General features: G+C 37.8%; 1 protein-coding gene across 1 annotated transcript in view; it reads right to left on the bottom strand.

Moving 5' to 3' along the window:
* The window catches only part of ITPR2 (inositol 1,4,5-trisphosphate receptor type 2), a 511,835-nt gene that overhangs the window by 352,258 nt on the left and 137,377 nt on the right, over positions 1 to 22,200 (bottom strand). The window contains exons 7-9 of the mRNA XM_043966319.1: positions 20,728 to 20,811; positions 19,682 to 19,828; positions 18,633 to 18,728 (exon numbers count right to left, since the gene is read on the bottom strand). Coding sequence (XP_043822254.1) covers positions 18,633 to 18,728; positions 19,682 to 19,828; positions 20,728 to 20,811 — 327 coding nt within the window. The remainder of the gene's footprint in view (positions 1 to 18,632; positions 18,729 to 19,681; positions 19,829 to 20,727; positions 20,812 to 22,200) is intronic.

The raw sequence follows: 22,200 nt of genomic DNA, 5'->3' as shown, positions 1-22,200 counted from the left end.
ATAGACTGAGTGGGCTGTTTGTCTAGAGGCATGTCATTATCTGTATAGTATGTGTTTTTCAGCATATGTAGAGAGGAAAGGTTGCTATACCAGAAGTTAGGAGAACTAAGTTCTATGGCTATGAAACTTGCTGCCATATGAACATGAGCAACTCAATTGATTTCTCTAACTCTGTTACTTCATTTTTATAATGTCAAGACCATGGGAACATGGGTGGCATTTTCTCTGTTGCTGCCAATTTAAGGCAAAGGATTCAGAAAAGAAAGACACATTTGGGAAGCAAACATTTGTTTGAAAAGATGGTGTCCAACAACACAATATGGATTTCAGGACCACAGCTTAAAATACAAAAATGTTAGACTCCTACAAGTGATGGAGGACAACCAGAAAGGCTGATAAAAACATATTTGTCTACAGTCTTATAAAATCAAAAAGACTTTAAACTGAAAAAGGGAAAAGAAAATCACTTACATATATAGCCTCCATTTTAAGAAGAAGCAATAATTCAGAGGAGAAAATATCCAAGAAAGGAGCCTTCATTAAATCCATGGCCTCAGCAAATACACAAAATATAGTGACTTAACAAAGTAAACTAGAGATCCTATGGCAAGGAGGAATATTTGACCTTATAGACACCACAAAGCTTTGGTAGTAAGGAACACATGACTTGAATATGACTCTGGAAGAATAGATCTTATTCAAAAGTTACATGATGGGGCAGCTAGGTGGCACAGTGGATAAAGTACCGGCCCTGGATTCAGGAGTACCTGAATTCAAATCCGGCCTCAGACACTTGACACTTACTAGCTATGTGACCCTGGGCAAGTCAGTTAACCCCCATTCCTCCCCCATAAAAAAAACCAACGTTACAAGATGGGGGAGGAGGGGTGAGGTAAGAGGGAGCAGCACTGTAATTACATTAACAATAGCTAGCATCTATATAGGACTTCAAGGTTTGCAAAATGCTCTACGATTTTCTCATTTTATTCCAACAATTCCCAGAGGTATTGGGGGGGGGGGGTCAGGCAATGAGGGTTAAGTTACTTGCCCAGGGTCACACAGCTAGTAAGTGTCAAGTATCTGAGGCCAGATTTGAACTCAGGTCCTCCTGAATCCAGGGCCTGTGCTTTATCCACTGTGCCACCTAGCTGCCCCCAAGGTATTATTTTTATCCCGATTTTATAGATGAGGAAACTGAGGCAGGCACTGGTTAAGTGAGTTGGCCAGAGTCACATACCTGGTAGGTTTCTGAGGCCAGATTTAAATTCAGGTCTTGTTAACTTCCTCACTCTAGGTCCAGCACTTTATTTTATCTATGATGACACTTAGCTGCCTGGTATGTCTGCCCCTGGCCATCTATTACATTAAATTAATCAGATGTGAAAGGAAACACAGGAATTTGAGAGGTGAAGCATGGTGGAGAGCATTTGAATAAAGAAAAACAGAGACAGAAAGTAAAGGACCGCTGGCATCTGAGAACGCTCCAGATGTCTCCAATGTAGACAAGAAATGGGGGCAGCCAGGTGGAGCAGTAGATAAAGCACCAGCTCTAGATTCAGGAGGACCTGAGTCCAAATCTAGCCTCAGACACTTGACACTTACTAGTTGCGTGACCCTGGGCAAGTCACTTAACCCTCATTGCCCCACAAAAAAACAAGAAAAGAAAAAATATAGACAGGAAATGGACGAGAAGTTTAGGAAATAGATCACAAGCCAGGCAGAGAGGTGTGACTGTAGTAAGATGGGGCTTTGGTTAAAATCCTCACATTTGCCAAAGTACTTTCTTTGTGTCTTCCAAAGCAAAGCATTTCTTGACTTCCCTCAATGATAATTTCATTCTCCAAAAGACAGAAGACCCAACAAGAACTATTATTCTGGGCTCCATTCTGACCTATAAGAAGTAACTGACTGACAAAATGAAAATTATAGAACCTTGGGAGAAAGGGAAAGTAATCATTTCATCTTTGTTTGGGATAAAGGAGGAAAGAGAGAAAAGCAAGTTATAATGTGACATATGTCACCCTAGATTTTTGGAGAACATATGGATTTTTTAAAAACAGCTGTAGCTAGGATTTGATGTACTAAATATCTCTAAAAATCAGCCCAGAAGAACTGAGAAAGCCTCTCAGTGAGGGGGCAGAGAGAATTGTCTAAAGAAACTGGTGTAGATGCATTAGATATCCACTGACACACTATATTTTTAAAAGGCATCTAAAGAAGATGAAGCAAGGATGGGCAGGAAGATAAATATAAAAGCACAATACGGTACTGTAATAATAGTGTCCAGAATGCTAAAGCTCAGGACAGGCTGAGGTTGGCCAGGAGAGAGATAAGGACAGCAAAAAGATGGTGCAGTTTTTAGACACACTGGAAGAAAGAGGAAGATCAAACAATGAAGAGTAGGACCTCTGTGCAGGGTAGATGGAGCAAGGACAAATGACAACAGAGAGGAGGTTAGAGCTGCTCAGTTCTTGTTTTGCTTCTTTTTTCTCTGCCAAGAAGAATGTTTTTGGATGGGAAAGGACAGCACAGAAATAGCTAATAGGGAGTTGAAATCCAAGATAAGTAGGAAGATAATGAGAGAGCAACTGATAACATATGATGATTTTAAGTCATTGTACATCCCAGGGTACTGAAAGAATTCAATTGAATTCAACAAGTATTTAGTTAAATGCCTTCTGTGAGGAAGGCACCCGACTAGGAATGCAAAGACAAAACAAACCAAACAGAAAAGAAGTTCACGCCTTCCAGGAGCTTACATCCTACTTGATACAACATTTACACCACTAGCTAAATAAAAGCCAATTTGAGGAGGAAGCGAAAACTAGCAATGAGAATGATCAGGAAAGGCAGAAAGAGCCTCCTAAAATGATCCTTGAAGGAGTGGAGGATTTTAAGCAGTGAGGAGGGAATGCAATATTTAGGCAAGGAACAGACACTCTGTGAAAACAGATGTGGAATAGAAAATTCAGAGTTTGGAGAATTGCGAGGAAAGTTTGATTGGAATGTAGACTGTGTGAAGGGGAATAATATAAAATGAGTTTGGAAACAAGCTAGTGGTAGGCTGTGATGAACTTTAAATGCTAAAGCAAAGAGTGTGTTTTTGATTCTACATGCAATAGGGAGTCACTGAAAATTCATTAGCAGAGGATTCTGATGGTCAAATTTGTGCTTCAGAAATATATGTATATATTATATATGTAACCCAAACATATACATATGTGTGTATAGCTACATATACATATGCATATATAGATATATACATACATACACATGACTGGTGATTTCCCCTTTATATCTATATCTAGTACCTATCAATAGATAGATATCAATATAGATATAAAGGTAAATATAATAATAGCGACATAAAGATATATTAGGTAAGATGGGGATACTAAAGATGTAAGAAAGAGAAAGGATAATTAAGGGGACAGGGTTCCAGAGAAGATATAAGGCTTAGAATTTAGAAAAGGAACAAGGTCCTTTTCTTCCTACACAGGAACTCCCTAAGGCTCTAATCTTTTCTCTCTTTTCTCTCTTTTTTTTTTTTGGGGGGGGGGGGCAGGGCAATGAGGGTTAAGTGACTTGCCCGGGGTCACACAGCTAGCAAGTGTCAAGTGTCTGAGGCCAGATTTGAACTCAGGAGGGCTGGTGCTTTATCCACCTAGCCTACCCCTCTCTTTTCTCTTAATTTTCTCTCTACTGAAGATGTCCATTATCCCCACAGATTTAGTTATTATATATTATTTTCCACCCTGATTCCGGCCTCATCTATCCAACTGCTTGCTGGACATCTTTATTTTGGTATCAGACCAGTACCTCAAGCTCAGAGTGAAATGCTCCCCAAATTCCAAACCTATTTCTTTCAGTGAATGATATTGCTATTCTCCCAGTCACTTAGGCTCGAAATCTTAAAAGTCAGCTTTTGTCCTTTCACCATATTCATTCATTTACCAAGTCCTATTGATTCTACCTCCACTATGTCTCTTGGCTTGATTCCATCCCTTCATTTTCATGCATAATGCTATTACCCTGTTTCAGTTCCACATTATATTCTGATGGACTACTGTGGTAGTTTTCCTAATTGATCTCCTTTATTTTAACTTCTCCCCATTTCAGTCTATCCTTCTTAATATCAATATACACCCCTGATCAGTTGCTATTCTAGTGTTAAGGTACTTCAATAAGTCTCTATTGCCGACCAAATAAAGCCCAAATTCCTTAACCTTTCATCCAGCCATTCATGTTCTAACTTCAGCCTACATTTCTACCCTTTACCCCCATGCTACTCAACTTCACTTAGTTTATGTTCTAGTCACTCAGTCAATAAGCATTTATTAAGCATCTACTATGTGTCAGGCACTATACTAAGCACCAAAGATATAAGAGCAAAAAATAGTCCCTACCCTGAAGGAGCTCACAATCTAATGTGGGAACAACATGAAAACAATTATGTACAAACAGCTTTATACAGGATAAATTGGAGATAAGTTAACTAAGAGAAGGCACCAGAATTAATTCCAGCAGCATGGAAGCAAGGTGTCATGTCAAAGTTGATAGAGAGCCTACTTTTAAATCAGGAACTTACAATTCTGCTTTAACCTCTCAGTGCTCCTGGTGACACTCAAATTGTAAATTTCATAGAAAGTACCAATCTGCATGAGTAGAAGGCATTCCCCCATTGGTAGCTGTCTATACCAGTGAAACCACAGGTCTAGTTCCAGCTATAGTTTTAGCTAGATAAGACATACATTACCCAAACTTATCCCATTCTTTTCATATCATTCCCTATTACTGGAATGTATTTCCCTACTCTCTCCTCTCTACCTATTAAAATTTTCTACCCATCCTTCAATTCAAATGTCACCTTCTCCTTTAAATCTTTCCAAATCCCTGGGCAAGTCACTTAACCCTCATTGCCCCGCACAAAAACAAACAAATAAATCTTTCCTAATTCTTCAAACTAGAAACAATCTATCACTCAGTCAATCAATCAGTAAACATTTATTAAGTGCCTACTATGTATAAGGCACTGTGCTAAGCACTGGGGATACTTCTGTATACTTTCCATATTCTGGAATGCATTTATAAATATTTGTTAACATGTCTTATCTCTCTGAGATTATAAATTTCTTAAGAACAGGGAGCATGTTTTTATATTCCTCCATAGCCTAGCACAATAGCATTCCCAAAGTAGATGATTAATAAGTGTTGGTGAATTGAATAGGAAATAGGAGGCAAGGATAAGTGCAGAGATAGAGATATCTGGAGGTAGAGAAGGGAAGATAGGGAGCTCAGGATTCATGGCTTCTATCTTCTTGAGAGCATTAAGAACCAAGAGCTGGAAGGGAGGGGAGGTGTTCTGAAATCATCGTTGTGAGGAGGTGTGTGCCAAGGAATAAGAGGGGTGAAACACCTGGCCAAGCAGTAGTGAGGGTCCGAATGAAATGTGAGCATGAATCTGTCATGGACCAAGTCGTACATTTTGGATGATGATAACTAGAGGCAACATGTATATGCTCCATCATGGTAGGGGGTCACTGGGTTTAGCTGAAAAGAATTTCCCTTGTTTTTAACATCAAACCAACAAATCCAGGGACAAATGTTGTTCATTAAAAAGTTGGACTTGAGGTTGATGAGTGTAATTTTTATTTTGTCTTCAGCAAGGAGAGATGCAAAAGGAGGAATGCACATGGGAACAAAAGACAGATTTCTCTGGGATTGCTAACTCTAGCTGTGCCTTGTATGATGGGCAAAGGAAGGGTAACCAAGAGGAGGAAGATATACCAAAAAACCAACATTCAGCAGGCAGGACTGCAAATCAATTTAGCCTGTTAATCCATTCATTTGCCAGTGACTCTGTTCTGTATGAACAATGTTTTATTTGTTGTTTTTTTTTTTTTATGGGCAATGGGGGTTAAGTGACTTGCCCAGGGTCACACAGCTAGTAAATGTCAAGTGTCTGAGGCTGGATTTGAATTCAGATCCTCCTGAATCCAGGGCCGGTGCTTTATCCACTGTGCTATCTAGCTGCCCTGAACAATGTTTTAAATAGTACCATCAGTATCATTTTTGTAGGTGATGCAAACAACTGAATGGATGGACCACCAATCTTTTCCCACACATTTAGAAAATGCCATAGGGTCTTTCTCCATTGAGATTCAGCTTAATCACCCTCAAAATGAGATAGCCAACATAGGAAATGGCTTGAAACACTGACTGGGAGAGGAAAGGAGCATGGGGAAATGTTTTAACTCTTCCTGATTTGGTGACAAACGCTTCTAGTGCTGAAGACTTCCAGTCTGACAAATGCTGATGATTCAGCAGCACCTCCTGCAGGGTCAACAGCAACTCCCAGTGCTTTCCCCACAGCAGAATGTCAGCTGCCTCCCATATTAAGGTTTTTCCAGCTTGTGCTCAACTTTCCCTATTGCATATGCAGCTTCAGAAACCTCCTACACGGGTAGCACCTTCCTTAAGTAGCATACATACTGTGTTAAACACCTAAAAAGTATTGTTCCCCCAAAGACTTCTTTGCAGCCAATCACCTCAGAGTTCATATTTAACCCTGTAATTTCGTGTGCGTGTGTGTGTGTGTGTGTGTGTGTGTGTGTGTGTGTATTTGGTGAGGCAATTGGGGTTAAGTGACTTGCCCAGGGTCACACAGCTAGTAAGTGTTAAGTGTCTGAGGCTGGATTTGAACTGAGGTCTTCCTGACTCCATCCACTGAGCCACCTAGCTGCCCCACTCCAACACATTTTTTTAATAATTCTAAATGGAAGACAGCTGCAATTCCCCATCTACCATGATAGAATCAAAGCAAAGCAAAATAAACAGACCTGAGGCTTTTAATCTCATATTATTCCATTTTCCTTGTAGAAATAACACTGCCTTTTCCCCGGTGAATTACTTACATAGCTCCATGTAGTCATACAAATTTTTCCATATTAGTCATTTTGTATAAGAAGACTCAAATTTTTAAAAAGAAGAGGAAAAATAGCATGCTTCAGTCTGTATTCAACCAAAATTAGTTCTTTCTCTGGAAGCAGATAGTATGTTTCATCATTAGTCCTTTGGGATTTTCTTAGATCATTGTATTGCTGAAAATATCTGAGTCATTCACAGTTCTTCATCAAACAATATTGCTGTCACTGTGTACAATGCTCTCCTGGTTCTGTTCACTTCACTATGCATCAGTTCATGTAAGTCTTTCAGATTTTTTCTGAAATCATCCTGCTTGTCATTTTTTATAGCACATTAGTATTCCATTAAAATAATATAACACGGGGCAGCTAGGTGGCACAGTGGATAAAGTACCAGCCCTGAATTTAGGAGGACCTGAGTTCAAATCCAGCCTCAGACACTTGACACTTACCGGCTGTGTGATTTTGGGCAAGTCACTTAACCCTCATTGCCTTAAAAAAAATTCATATACCACAGCTTGTTTAGTCATTCCCCTATTGATGGGCATCTCTTTGATTTCTAATTCTTAGCTGCCACAAAAAGAGCTGCTATAAATATTTTTATACCAAAAGGTCCTTTTCCCTGTTTTTATATCTTTGGGATATAGACCTAGCAGTGGTATTGCTGGATCATAGGGTATGCACAGTTTTATAGCCCTTTGGGCATAGTTACAAATTGTTCTACAGAATGGTTGGATCAGTTCACAGCTCTACCAACAGTGCATTAGTGTCCCAGACTTCCAACATTCAAAATTTTCCTTTTTTGTCATATTAGCCACTTTGATAGGTGTGAGGTGGTACCTCAGAGTTCTTTTAATTTGCATTTCTCTGATAAATAGTGATCTAGAGCAGTTTTTCATATGACTAGAGATAACTTTGATTTCTTTGTCTGAAAACTGCCTGTTCATATCCTTTGACCATCCCCTTTGATCTTAAAAGCATCCAGGTATAATGGAAAGCTCACTGACTCTGGAGTCAGAAGTATTGAGTTCAAATAGGACCTCTGGTCATTACTAACTGGCAAGACATTAAATCCTCCTAGGCTTCAGTTTCCTTATATGTAAAATGAGGCCCAGGAAGGACCAACAACAATGACAACATCACTTTAACATGAGGGTATTAGCCTAAATGTCCTCTAAGGTTCCTTCTTGCTCTAGAGGTAGAAAGCCAACAACATGGTGGAAAGAGTCAAGGGACTGGACCTTTCCAGTCAAGGGAAACCTGGGTTTTAATCCGGGCTCTGCTCCTTATTTGTCCTCTGTGTTGCCTTGGGCAAATCACTTCCACTCTCAACCTGTTTCATCATCTCTGAAATGACTTAAAACTAGATGGCCCCTAAGATCCCTCCCAGCTCCAAATCTGTGACCATATCATAATACATATTGTTTCTAACCCAGGCCATTTCAAACTTGTTTCTTTAGGAGGCTTTGAACTAACATAAGGGTACTTAGCACCACTACAGAGCACAATTTTTAAAAAATTAATTAATTCCATTCCAAAAACCAAGAGGTGAGTGTTTACTGCCATCTGGTGGTTATTGTGTTTATTTACAAATAAACAAAGGTTTAAAAGAGTGACAACACGGTAAGAAAATGATTTTGTATGATCTATTCCGTTATATTTTGGGGGAAATCATCAATGATAACAGTTCTGATATATCAATGCCCTGATATAATTTTGTGAATTTTGTATTTTATTTCCTTATATAAGATCATTAATTAAAATAACAAATTTGTCGTTTCTGATATGTGATTTCTTTGCAAGAAGCTACCAATGAGGAGTTTCGTTTCCTTCCATTACTTCCCCCATAATTAAGAATTTTAGATCAACCTGCCTGGGGCCTGCAACCATTAAGCAATTTGCCAAGGGTCACAGAGGCAAAGGCTACATTTAAATCCAGATCTTCTAGACTCCATACTGGCCCTTTATTCACTATGCCACTGCGCTTCTCCAGATATTTATATAGATTTTGCATTTTTAACCCATTAAGTTTTACAATGTTTATGTAATGTCAGAAGTGGGGTTATGAACCAACATCTTCCTCACTACAAATATAGCACTTGATCAGTTACTCCACAGTTATTTTCTATTAGAATATCAAACTCTTTCAATTGAGTGAAGGGGAAATCTCATAAATTTGTCTTCATTTTAGTATCCTTGAGTAAGGGGGCAGGATTTTTAAAAGAGTGTCTTTTTCCTATAACCAGTGCCTCCCCAAAATATCCCTGAGCACTTTTCAAAATTCGTGAAATGATCCTAAAGCAGAAATATATTCTGTGAAGAAAAATAGGTATCCAATAAAGAGGAGGGGGAAAGGAGAGGAGTGAATGGAAGAACGAGTACCAAAAGACACTGCGATGTCAGAATTCTGGAAAATAGCAGCATAACCCAAACCCTGCCTGTTTGTGTCAAACAAAAACAAGGTGGATTGTTTTGTTGTGGGGATGGGGGAAGGGGAGAAGGAAGTTTCAAGTGAATAATAATGCAATACAACAGAAAGTGGATATGATCACAAACACTAAAACAAACTCTAGATCAGTTTTTTGTTGTTGTTGTTGTTTTAGTGAGGCAATTGGGGTTAAGTGACTTGCCCAGGGTCACACAGCTAGTAAGTGTTAAGTGTCTGAGGCCGGATTTGAACTCAGGTACTCCTGACTCCAGGGCCGATGCTCTATCCACTGCGCCACCTAGCTGCCCCTTCTAGATCAGTTTTGATGTGAGTAAATTCACCTTAATCATACTTGTAAAAACTAATAAAAACAAGTAGCAGCATCAGTAAATATGGAGAACAGGAATATAGTATACATAACAGTGTAGCTTGTGTATGTAATATAAGTAATACAGCATTAATTAATGCGTTACATATTAATATGATTACTATGTTAATATAGTACAATTAATATATTATATATGTAAGGATGAATTAAGTTGTTTTGTAATAGAAGCAGAATCAGGAACTGGGCTTTGAATCCTGGCTTTGCCACAAAAGACCTATATGGGCATAGATTAGATACTTTTCTTATGTTCGTTGACCAAGTGGGAATGACCTTTAAAGTGCACATCATCGCCACTACCACCAGCACCATTACTCCCAGTTCTCTGATTCATTTTTTTCTCAGAGAAGACAGTTTTGAAAGTAATTATTCATTTCTCCAGAGCATTCCTTCCATAGGGCTCCATGGGTATTTTATTCAATGCTGCTCAATGGTTTAGATGAAGAGCTACAACAAGGGAACTTTTGACTGCGGTGCTTCTTTTAACTTACATAATATATTTCATGACACTATGATTCCTAATTGCCTTAGAATACACAAAGAACCTATGAGAACAAAGTGAATAAAAGAGAAGGACCAGGATAGAGGAGAAATAAACACCATTTTGTACTCACTAGTACATTGTTTGATGTTATTCTTACATCTTAATAAGTGCATATATTATCCTCCCAACTTGGACTGTAAACTTCTCAAGTTTAAGAGAATCTTAAGATCAAATCAGATGACCTGTGTCAAGTGTTTTGAAAACCTTAAGAGGCCACGTAATACTTACAGGCTTATGATCATTATCTCCTTTTAAATAACCCATCAGGTTACAAGAGGACATTCTGAATGCTGTATACTTCAATAAGTATGTATTGATATGTAATATGAGGAAACTAAAAAATATAGCAGCTACAAAATTTTTCATTAGTTTTTCTCATCTATTTTGGGCTTTGGGGTTATGGTTCTTTATATTTAAGGAAAGATTGATCAAAGTCTTTCATAACTGTTTGTAATTACAACATGTCTGCTTACAGGCAACTTAGATGACTGGAGACCCATGATTTATAGCCTATTCTGGTTTTCTCATAAGTGCAATGCAGAGAGAAAGTAGTTCCAGGGAAGGATGTGATGTATTTCCAAACTCACAATGGCTCAAAATGGGGTCTTAAAAATGACTTTACCTGTAGCTCATGTTTCTCATCTAAAATAGTAAATCCTTCACCTACATGACCAGAGTTTTGAGATTAACTACAATACTTATAAATCACAGGAACTAAAGCTCAAACATTAGAGATCATTTAGTCCAACTTCTTCATTTTACAAATGAGGAAAGCGAGGTCTGGAAATTAACTGATGTGCCCTAGCTCAATACTTAAAACTCAAACGCTAAACAAATGTTAACAGTAAAACATAAGAATAGGGAAATCAAAGCACAATGCAATAACTTAAGTTAAACTCAACATTTACCTTTAGATAAATAAAATATTACTTTGCTATCCAAAAACATCTTCATTTCTATTCCAGAAAACTTTATCAAAGGGACTTTGAAAAGATAAACAAGGTATGTAGAATTTATTTTTTTATAATCCCGGGTATGGATAAGCTTTCTGGACTGAAAGACTATAGATAAGTACTCAGTAAGCTTTATCCAATTGATTAAGAGTTATCTTACCCACAAAACATGTTAGCTAATCCATTATATAAATCACTGAATCATCTAGCTCACATGCTGTGCCTGATATACGAATTGTACAAAAGCAGTCCATGGGATTTGGGGGAGGGTTATCTTTAATACTACCACTATACAAAATTCATGTGTCAAAGCACAGTAGTCGATACTTTCCATGCACAGTAAATAACACAAACTTATCCCCTGAAATTTTTTCTATAATGTTTAATTGCAGGCTAATAAAGAAATGCCATTTCTGAATATTTTTTCAGCATGAATTAACATAGTTACAATATATATACCAGAAACTCTATGTGAGTGTCAAGCATAACAAAATCCAATTTACTGTTGGTTCCAGGGCACATTCAAATAACACCAGAGACACTTTATCTAAGCATATGTGTGCAGCTGTGGTTTTATAGAGGAAGGGAGGAAATACTTTAGTATTACCACTACGCATGGTTACGAGGTTAAACTTATGCAAATCTCCTTTCATCAGATCACTTTCCCATTTAGATATCCATAGCGTTTTCCTATTCAGATCAAACTAAATCCCCAGGTTATCCCTCCAAGCCCTCAATCAAATGGATTCTCCATCTATTTATCCAACTTTATCTTTTAGTACTTCTTAACACAGCAGCTCCCTTGAAGTTAAGACTCTCCCCATATTTTTATCTCCACAAATAGGTGAAAAATATAGAAACACATTGCATGTATGCATGTATGTGTGTGTATATATATATATATATATATATACACATACATACATACATGTGTGAACATATCTTCCTAATTCATAGGTTTAGAACTGGAAAAGACCCTAGAGAAAGACCTCAATCCAATAAGTGATTTTCCCAAGGTCACACAGGCAGTAAGTAGAAAAGTCAGGTTTAGGACTCTGGCTCCAGATCCAACAGTCTTTCCACAAGATCACATGGCCTCTTTCGTCTATACCTTTGCTGTGTTGTTCATGCATGAAATGCCCTACCTGCGCTTCTCTGAATATCCATATCCATTAGCTAAACCATAAAATCCTTTGTTGACTAATCTTAGCTTTACATTTCTAAACACTTAACATGTAGTTTATACTCCATTATCTTTTATTTGTTGATCTTTTCTAGTCGTTTCTTACATTCTTTTTTTTTTTTTTTGGTGAGGCAATTGGGGGGTTAAGTGACTTGCCCAGGGTCACACAGCTAGTAAGTCTTAATTGTCTGAGGCCAGATTTGAACTCAGGTCCTCCTGACTCCAAGGCTGGTGCTCTATCCACTGCACCTCCTAGCTGCCCCATTTCTTACATTCTTACATTGTCTTCTGAACTAAAGCTAACTGTGGACAGATTGTATTTTATCAGGCTGGGGAGTGGGTTCCTATTTCTTCCCTATGACAAGTTTTGTTTTGACACATCATTCAAAACCCCATCATGATGATAAATGAATTTCCCACAATGTGCAATGGTGAAAAACATTCAGTAAAACAGCATGAAAGAGTGATCACAGATGATTGTACCTGCAAACTTATACTTCAATAGTTTTCCACTTGTTAAAGCAAAGGATGGGTGTGTGCTTTCAAAGTTAGGAGACTGTTTACTACTTCCTTTGCCTTCCCCAGAGTTGGTCATATAATATTAGAGGTGCTAGGGGCAATTAAGAAGTCCTTGATAAGTGCTGAATTAAAGTTTGAAAATGTTATCAATTTTTATGAATTATTACATAACTAATATTTTTAAACTTTCACTTAACATCAGTCAGTATTTATTTTATGAAGGCCTGAGAGAGTCAGTATGGCACAATAGATAGAGTCAGGAGGGGGCAGCTAGGTGGCACAGTGGATAGAGCACCAGCAGCCCTGGAGTCAGGAGTACCTGAGTTCAAATCCAGCCTCAGACACTTAACACCTACTAGCTGTTTGACCCTCAGCAAGTCACTTAACCCCAATTGCCTCACTTAAAAAAAAAAAAAGATAGAGTCAGGAGGTCTTGGGGTCAGGTAGTCCTGGGTTCAAGTCCCTGTCAGTGACATAGTGCAAATCACTTAATCTCTTGGGATTCCAGATTATGAATTGCAGAGGAAAGGCTGCTCAGCATTGGTAGAGTGTAATGAAATATTGGGGAAAAAAAATTCCTATAAAAATATATTTGCTATAATCCTAGATTTTTTTCTTTTTCTTTAGCTATTTCAAGGGGTGTATAGAAATTCTCTAAAAAGGAAACATTTTAATTCTGGGGGCAAAAGTATAGAATGTAATCCAACAGAGCCAAGATATCTCAGTTTCAGGGAGTTTGGAAACTGCTCTCCTTTAAACTCTATGACATGAGAAAAACTTTCACAAGTGTAAGAGAAAACCCATTCAGGACAAAATAATGGCACCACCATTATCATCTCTAGAATTGTGTTGAATCGTCAGGTTTCTACTAGCTTTCTTTCTGGTTTACAATTCTACCATCTGCTACATTAGTGTCAAGAGCTTCAGCAATATGATCAGTCTATGATGCCTTTTAACCCCATTTGACCCACAGTGATTTTTACATGATATTTTCATAAAGATTTCAATGACATCAATTATTAATTCTGCAGAGTTTTTGACATCAAAATTTAATAGAATAGGGGGCAGCTAGATGGAGCAGTGGTAAAGCACCGGCCCTGAATTCAGGAGTACCTGAGTTCAAATCCAGCCTCAGACACTTACTAGCTGTGTGACCTTGGGCAAGTCACTTAACCCCCATTGCCCCGCCAAAAACAAAACAAAACAAAAAAATTTAATAGAATAGAAGAATAGATCACTCTTTTTTTTTTTTATCAGAGCAAGCCCAACTAGGTTTCTTTCATCATTGGCATTTGAGCACAGTACCCACCCATCATGCATCATGTTTTATACACACACACACACACACCCCTAAATATTTTTACATAAAATATCATAGGTCAGTATAAAGAGATCATCACCATCCACTAAACTCTTAAGAAAGTTCCACCCCAAATGAACTAATGTTTACATTTAAAGGTAAACTGTGGTATTGACTTTCAAGGACTTTCTTTTTCTTTTCTTTTCTTTTTTTTTTTTTAAGTGAGGCAATTGGGGTTAAGTGACTTGCCCAGGGTCACACAGCTAGTAAGTGTTAAGTGTCTGAGGCCAGCTTTGAACTCAGGTCCTCCTGACTCCAGGGCCGGTGCTGTATCCACTGCACCACCTAGCTGCCCCAGACTTTCTTTTTCTTGAAAACTCTTCTCATCAACCAAATTTTAGGCTTCGTATTAGGCTGTGTATGTATTTGTATTATTTATTCATGAGGTATTAATATTTTCAATAAGTTCTCATTTATTAATATACTCACATGTGTACTTGTCGTTTGTATCAAAGTTAATATAATATTTTATTCCAAACAATCTTTTTTAAGAAAGGGTCTCAAGTAACCTCTTTTAATACTTCATGCCATGTAATTGATGTCATCAAATCACATTAACTGCTTTTTACAGTTTTATTAGTGAGCAAAGTTGTCAAACACTCTCTTCTTCATCACTGTTTCAGCCAGGCCTCTCTCCTTACATTCACAACCCACCCAAAAATATTACAAAGCCTAAAATTTTAAAAAGATTTAAGTCCTCACTCTTTTACCTATTGGGAGACATCTACTGAAACAGCCAAGTGGCACCATATATAAAGCACTGGGCCTGGAGTCAGGAAGACCTGAGTTCCAATTCAGACTCAGACACTTCCTAGCTATGTAACCCTGGGCAAGTCATTCTCAGTTTCCCCAACTGGAAAATGGGTTGTTTTGAGGATCCCAAGAGATAATAATTGTAAAGCACTTACACACAATGACTGACACATAGTAAGTACTATATAAACATTAGTTACTATTATTATTATTATTACTTAATTGTTTCTGATTTTGCCAATAACCATTCATTTAGATTAACTGACTATCTCACTACTTCTTTTCATTTCAAACTTTGACCTGAATGAGAGCGATCTCAAATCATTCAGAGCAGGAAAAGCTGGCAAGTGTCCAAGCACGTGTTTCATTCACTCATGTATTTTGATAATGAGATGCTTATTACAGCAGGGAAAGTATCCCCTTGTATGTTGAAGAAACCCTGAAATGCTCTCCCACTCATCAGAAAACCACAGAACCCCAAGAAGACTGAAGATATATATGGTAAATATATGATTATGGCATAGTAAGATCTTGCTCTTTTCCTTCATATTCCCACCAAAACACACATCTACACATCCAACATGGGTGTGAAGGCATTGAAAATCCCTCACAATGTGGCTCCCTTTATATACCATACCAGGCTTAATCTACACACCCAACAGACAGAGAGGTAATGACAAGAAATATAGAAGAAAAGGTAATTTCCTGTTTTGAGGTAGTGAGATGCTAATTCACATCAACGTTATATCAAATTCTACCATCACCACAATTCAGGCCAAAGTAGTTGTCTAGACTGCTAGAAGGGCCCCTTACTTAGATTCCCTCCCTCAGATTTCTCTTCCCTCCAACCCATCCTCCATACAACTAAAAAATTATATTCTCATAACACAGGTCTGACTTTGACACTCCTATCCAAAAATGCCCCCCCCCATTATCTCTAGAGCAAGAGTTATTAACCTTTTTGGTGTCATGGACCCTTTTGGAGGTCTGGTGAAACCTAAGGGCCCCTTCTCTCAATATTTTTTTGCAAAGCAATGAGGGTTAAATGACTTGCCCAAGGTCACACAGCTAGTAAGTGTCAAGTGTCTGAGGCCAGATTTGAACTCAGGTCCTCCTGAATCCAGGGACAGTGCTTTATCCACTGTGCCATCTAACTGTCCCCTTCTCTCAATATTTTTAAATGCATGAAATAAAATAATAAGATTACAAAGGAAACCAAATATATCAAAATAGTTCTCAAAAAATTTTTTTTAAGTTCACAGACCCTAGGTTAAGAATAGCCACTCTAACTCAACTGTTTGGCATTGAAAGTCCTTCACAATGTGTTTCCAGTATATACGATTCCAGGCTTCATACATATCATCCACTGCTGTTTCTTTCCACAATGTTTCATCCCTCTTCTCCATAGCTTTGCTCATCCATGCTTGGAATGTTCTCTCTCTCTTCGTGTCCACTCCTCAGAATTCCTAGATCCCTTCAAAGTCTAGGATGAATGACATTACTCCATGGGTCCTTTCCTAATTCTGTCAACTGCTAATGCCATATCCTGACATTGCATATATTTTGTATTTACTAAAATGTGTACAAGTTGAGTCGTTCTATAGAAAATGAGCTCTCTGAGGGCAGGGATATTTCATTTTTGTTTTTATATCCCTTGCACCTAGAACAATGCCTAGTATAGAGTAGACACAATAAATCCTTACTGATTTTGGCATAACCCTAGGCTGGGACCTCAAAATAAACCAGAAAATATATACAAAGAGCGAGGATAAAGGAGTGTAAGAATGTCATACCAACTCTACAAGGGATCAGTCTATATTTATATTGAAAAGCAAGTGGCCATTATTAATGTTTTTTTGTTTTGTTTTGTTTTTTTAGTGAGGCAATTGGGATTAAGTGACTTGCCCAGGGTCACACAGCTAGTAAGTGTTAAGTGTCTGAGGCCGGATTTGAACTCAGCTACTCCTGACTCCAGGGCCGGTGCTCTATCCACTGTACCACCTAGCCGCCCCGGCCATTATTAATGAATATCAATTTTAACTTAATCAGCTCTACTATTTATTTGAAGGTATTTTCACCTCAGCTACATATCCTTTTGTTTTTGTTTTTGTTTCTGGGGGGGGGGGTCACACAGCTACTAAGTTTCAAGTGTTTGAGACCAGATTTGAACTCAGGTCTTCCTGAATCCAGGGCTGGTGCTTTTTTCCACTGCACCAAATAGCTGGTCCTCAATATTCTTTTTTTTTCTTTTTCTTTTTCTTTTTTTTCTTTTTTTCTTTTTTTTAGTGAGGCAATTGGGGTTAAGTGACTTGCCCAGGGTCACACAGCTAGTAAGTGTTAAGTGTCTGAGGCTGGATTTGAACTCAGGTATTCCTGACTCCAGGGCAGGTGCTCTATCCACTGTGCCACCTAGCTGCCCCACCCTCCATATCCTTTTAATGAAAAGGAGGGGAAGAAAAACAGTTTTGTAATTCTCAGACTTTACTGACATTTTGGGGGCAGTTCATTGTCTCACGAAACAAACCCTTTCCTCTCCAATGACTTGGAAAATAAAAACCCCCCACTTAGTGTAAGACTGGAAACTGAAGATAAAATTGAAGAAATCTGGGGCATTCTACATTTAACAGTGAACTAAATGTGTCCCAAATCAGAAGGGTGCTATAAACACAGGGGTGCTTTTTTGTAATAGCAAAGAACAGAAAGTAATGTAGATGTTGTTCAACTAGAGAATGGCTTAACAATTGTGGTATATGAAAGTTATTGCACTTTAAGAAATAATGAAAATGAAGAATGCAGGAAGGCATGGGAAGACAAACATGAACTGATGCAAAGTGAATTCAACAAAACCAATATATACATAGTTGTTTGCATGTTGTCTCCCCCATTAGACCATGAGTTCTACTTTTTTTGTATACTCAATGCTTAGCACAATAGCTAGTACATAGTCAGCACTTAATACATGCTAGATAACTGAGCAAGAAAGTAATATGCAAAATAATAATGATGTAAAGAGAGAAAAAACTATATAAAGATAAGCAAAAAAGAGCTAAGAGAATGCTTTCTTTCTTTGTAGATACGGGGACTGTGAATATAAAATACTACAAATACTGTTGAACTTGTCTGAAGGATTGGTTAGTTTCATTAAACTGCTTTTTTTTTCCTCTTTGCTTTTTATTCTTTGTTATAGGGATGACTCTCTGGGTAGTGGATAAGGATGGTTGTGTTGGGAGATGAAATGATAAAAAAGAGAATTTTTAAAAACAGTGGTACTAAATAGGATATAATAAGGTACATCATAACCAAATTAATTAAATAATACCATTTACACTGAAAGAAAACAAATTAAGTCATATGGAGTCCTCTTATCGGTGCTCTATCCACTGTGCCACCTAGCTGTCCCAGAAATACCTTTTTAACAGCAATTTCACTGCCTCTATAGGAAACTCCAATATCCAATATCCAATGACTGTCTACTCACGTGAAAAATAATACAGAGAATCCAACTTACTTAGTAATTGTATTCTCTGTTCTACTCTGAACACATAAAAACAGCCTGAGTATTACTGAGGCAAATATGCACTTACCTCTGCAGCTAAGTAATTTCCAGTTGCCAGATGTTTGAATCTGAATAAACTGTTCCACTGCCCTGCTCCCCCACGGCATGGATCATGATGTACCACCTACAGACCAAGAAAATGACAACCACAGTTAAATGATGTTAATATTCCTGATGAATTACTGATGATAGGATATTAAATTGCCTTTTCTAATACATTTTAAGCTATTCATTCCTAATAAGCACAGCTAGGTGATGCAGAGGATAGAGTGCTGGACCTGAAGTCAAGAAGACCTGAGTTCAAATTTAACCTCAGACACTTACTAGCTCTGACTCCAGGCAAGTCACTTAACTATGTTTGCCTCAGGTTCCTCATATGTAAAATGAGTTGGAGAAGGTAGCCAAAGAAAACCCCAAATGAGGTCACAAAGAGTCAGACACATCTGAAAAATGACTGAACAACAACATCAATCACTTATATAGAACATTTCTGACTTAGGATATATTCAGCACATTGTTATATTATCCCAAAGTGTGGTCATCCTGGGTATCGCTAAACTAATTCCTGGGTCTGAGCAAATCTGAAAAGAAAAGGCCCATAAACTAAATCAGGAATCTGGACAAGTTCTGATGAGTGTAGCCATTGGGAAGAAACCACACTGTATTTCCAGTAGTAGATGGTCACATAGTTAGTAAGTATTGGAGGTCAGATTTGAACTCAGGGTGATGAGTCTTCCTGACTCCAGGCTTGGCACTTTATCCATTATACCACCTATTTTTCTAGTTTTAGGTAAAAGGTATGTCTTGTATGTGCACAGCTATTTGTATGTAATAGGTATGTATTATATGTACATAGTTGTTTGTATGTTGTTTCCACCATTAGAATGTGAAATCCTTGAGTGCACAGACCATCTTTTTGCTTTTCTTTGGATTCCCAATACTTAGCACAGTGCATGGAATATATATATAGTAAGCACTTATTAAATGTTGAATGATCAACGGATGTAAAAAAAGATCTGGTTTATGATACTTGTCTTTTCTTTGTCAATGATTTAGAATGGAAATAAATTTACATACCTCAATTTCCCAGAGCGCTTTAGAACTTGTGGCAGATGTAGCTGATTGACGCAAAGTTGTACGAAGGAAAATATGTTGTATTTTCTCATATTCATCACAGGTCAGAAACTTCTCTTGTTCTGCATGAAACAATCTAACAACATCACCCTAGAAAAATAAATAAGTGAAATCCTTATTTCCAAACAAAAGATTAAGAAGAAGCTCTCAATTCACAAAGAAAGCCAGTGAAAGGGAAATTTATAAATCTATTTGATTTGGGATTATGACAAAAATAACCACTTATGATGCCTATCCAGTAGAGAGTACAATACTCTCCCTTATTCATCTCAAGAGGCTGTGGTAAGGATTAACTGGAATATTTGGCAATGAATTCTATACTTCAGAACCCACATTGAAAGTTCTTAAATGGATTCAAGGGGGTTGTATAAGTGGCTTGTCATCCAGAGGCAGAGAAGACAAATCTCAGGAAGAGTAGAATGTCTAATACATTTGGAAATACAGCCACTTCCCATGACACTGGAAGAAACCAGACATTTATGCTTTCTTTGTTCTCTTCAGGCACCCCCTCTTCCTTCTTTCCTTCCTTCCTTTCTCTTTTCCTTTCTCTCTTCCTGGGGGGTGTCCCAGTCAATCAACTTTCCTCCTTGATTTTTGCTCTGGCTCTACCTAAGCTCACTCAGAGACATAAAAACTAAATTTAATGACTTTTTTTAAAAAGGCTATCTCTGGTATATTTACTTCAAATAACTAGATAACACATCATCATTATCATAAAATTATTATAATAGGCATACCAGTAATGTACCCCACATGACACTATAAAGTTTTCAACCTTCAGGGGGTGTTGCAAACATTATCCCCATTTTACACATGAGGATACTGAAGCTTAGAGGTGTTATATAACTGGCCCACTACTAGTAAAGATCACCTAGGCCAAAGAACAAAAATTAAGATTCGTGATATGTATATTAAATTGTTTTAAGCGGTGGTTAGGTGTGCATATAGCTAATTCAATAAGAAAACCTTCATTTTTCCAAACTACATACCCCTTTGAGAACATCTTCACGGTAGCAACTGTATTTCATGAACAAAGTGATTTTCCAGCTAGTATTGCAATTAACAGCATTAACCTATGAAAGAAAAAGTGCATAACCATTATAAAATCCCTAATCATGTTCAATAATATTGTATGAGGCTTTATTTTAATGTAATCAAAGAAATAAAAAGGGACTTTGGCCAATGGAATATGTGTCCCAGTATAATGGTCTTCCATGATGATCTCTCCAATTTCCATCTGTGTCTCTTTTTGATTTCGACTCCTTGACATTGTGCCCCTAGGCTGGGTACCTCCGGGTATCCCTCCCTTTTCAGCTTTCTTTTGTGTACTGTTTCCCCCATTAGATTGTAGGCTCCTTGAAGGCAGGGCCTGTCTTTCTTTTTCTATTTTCCCATCCCCTAGCACAGTGACTGGATCATATTAAGCACTTAAAAATGGTTACTGAATTGAATTCTATAAGGCAATTACAAAAATTGGTCCTATTTTTGAAAGTTAACTCTTCACTTTACCCTAACTTCTGCCCAGATGCCCATTCTGTAGAACAGAAATAGGAATTTGATGGGAATGCAATGACAACCACAATCAGCTGCTTAGGGATACCCTATCACATTACAACAAACAACACCACATAAGAGAGACAGCTGGGTCAGGGAGTGCAAAGGGGGAAATGGGGCAAAGATAGACAATATAGTGAAAAGGGAATCCTCTCCACATTCCCTCTCTTACACTTTCATGGATATCTGAGGAGTTCAAGGCTAGTAATATAGGAACTGCTACAGAAAGACTACCATGCCAAGATATATCGTATCATCCCTCAGATCCAACAGGGACTGCACACTTGTAGGCAGAGTTCATGGGTCCTAGCTGAAGTGGATGTTGGTGGCATGAATTCTTCCCTTTCTCCTTGAGACTTTAGCTATAAGGAACAGATAGAGGTTCTCTAACAAAAGCATTTGGTATCTCCCAGTTTACAGGTATTATAGACAAGGGGTGCAGAGAAGGAAGGAGTTCAGGGGAAAAGTAAAGTCATGAACACTTTTTCAGAATTAATGAGATATCTGCTACTATTGGGAATGGAGATGGCTTACCGTTTACCTCAGCCACAGTCTCTTAATATTTCATTATTGTGTCTTTAAATTTTAATTTATCTCAGTAAAGATATTCTAATCTATATATAATGTGACTGCAGATTTCCTTTTGGGTCATGCAAAGTGGGAACAGAGATAAGAATCTTAATGGGAAATGAGACACGAGCTATATTTTTTGGAGATTTTCCCAGAGTCCTGGGTGGAAACAAAACAATGAGCCAAATTTGTGATAAATTTATGAAACATTTTATGTGAATGATTTTAAACCATAGAATAAGCCTAGAGGAACCAGTGCCAACAGAGGAAGGACAGGTGTTTATGTAGTTAGAAAAGTTATTTCAAATGTATCTTATTTATGTAGAATAACTAATCCC

Source organism: Dromiciops gliroides, chromosome 5 (genome assembly GCF_019393635.1).
Source record: "Dromiciops gliroides isolate mDroGli1 chromosome 5, mDroGli1.pri, whole genome shotgun sequence".
In the NCBI taxonomy this organism is placed as follows: Eukaryota; Metazoa; Chordata; class Mammalia; order Microbiotheria; family Microbiotheriidae; genus Dromiciops; species Dromiciops gliroides.
The sequence above is the reverse complement of the archived record's forward strand: the minus strand, read 5'-3'. Positions and strand labels throughout refer to the sequence as shown.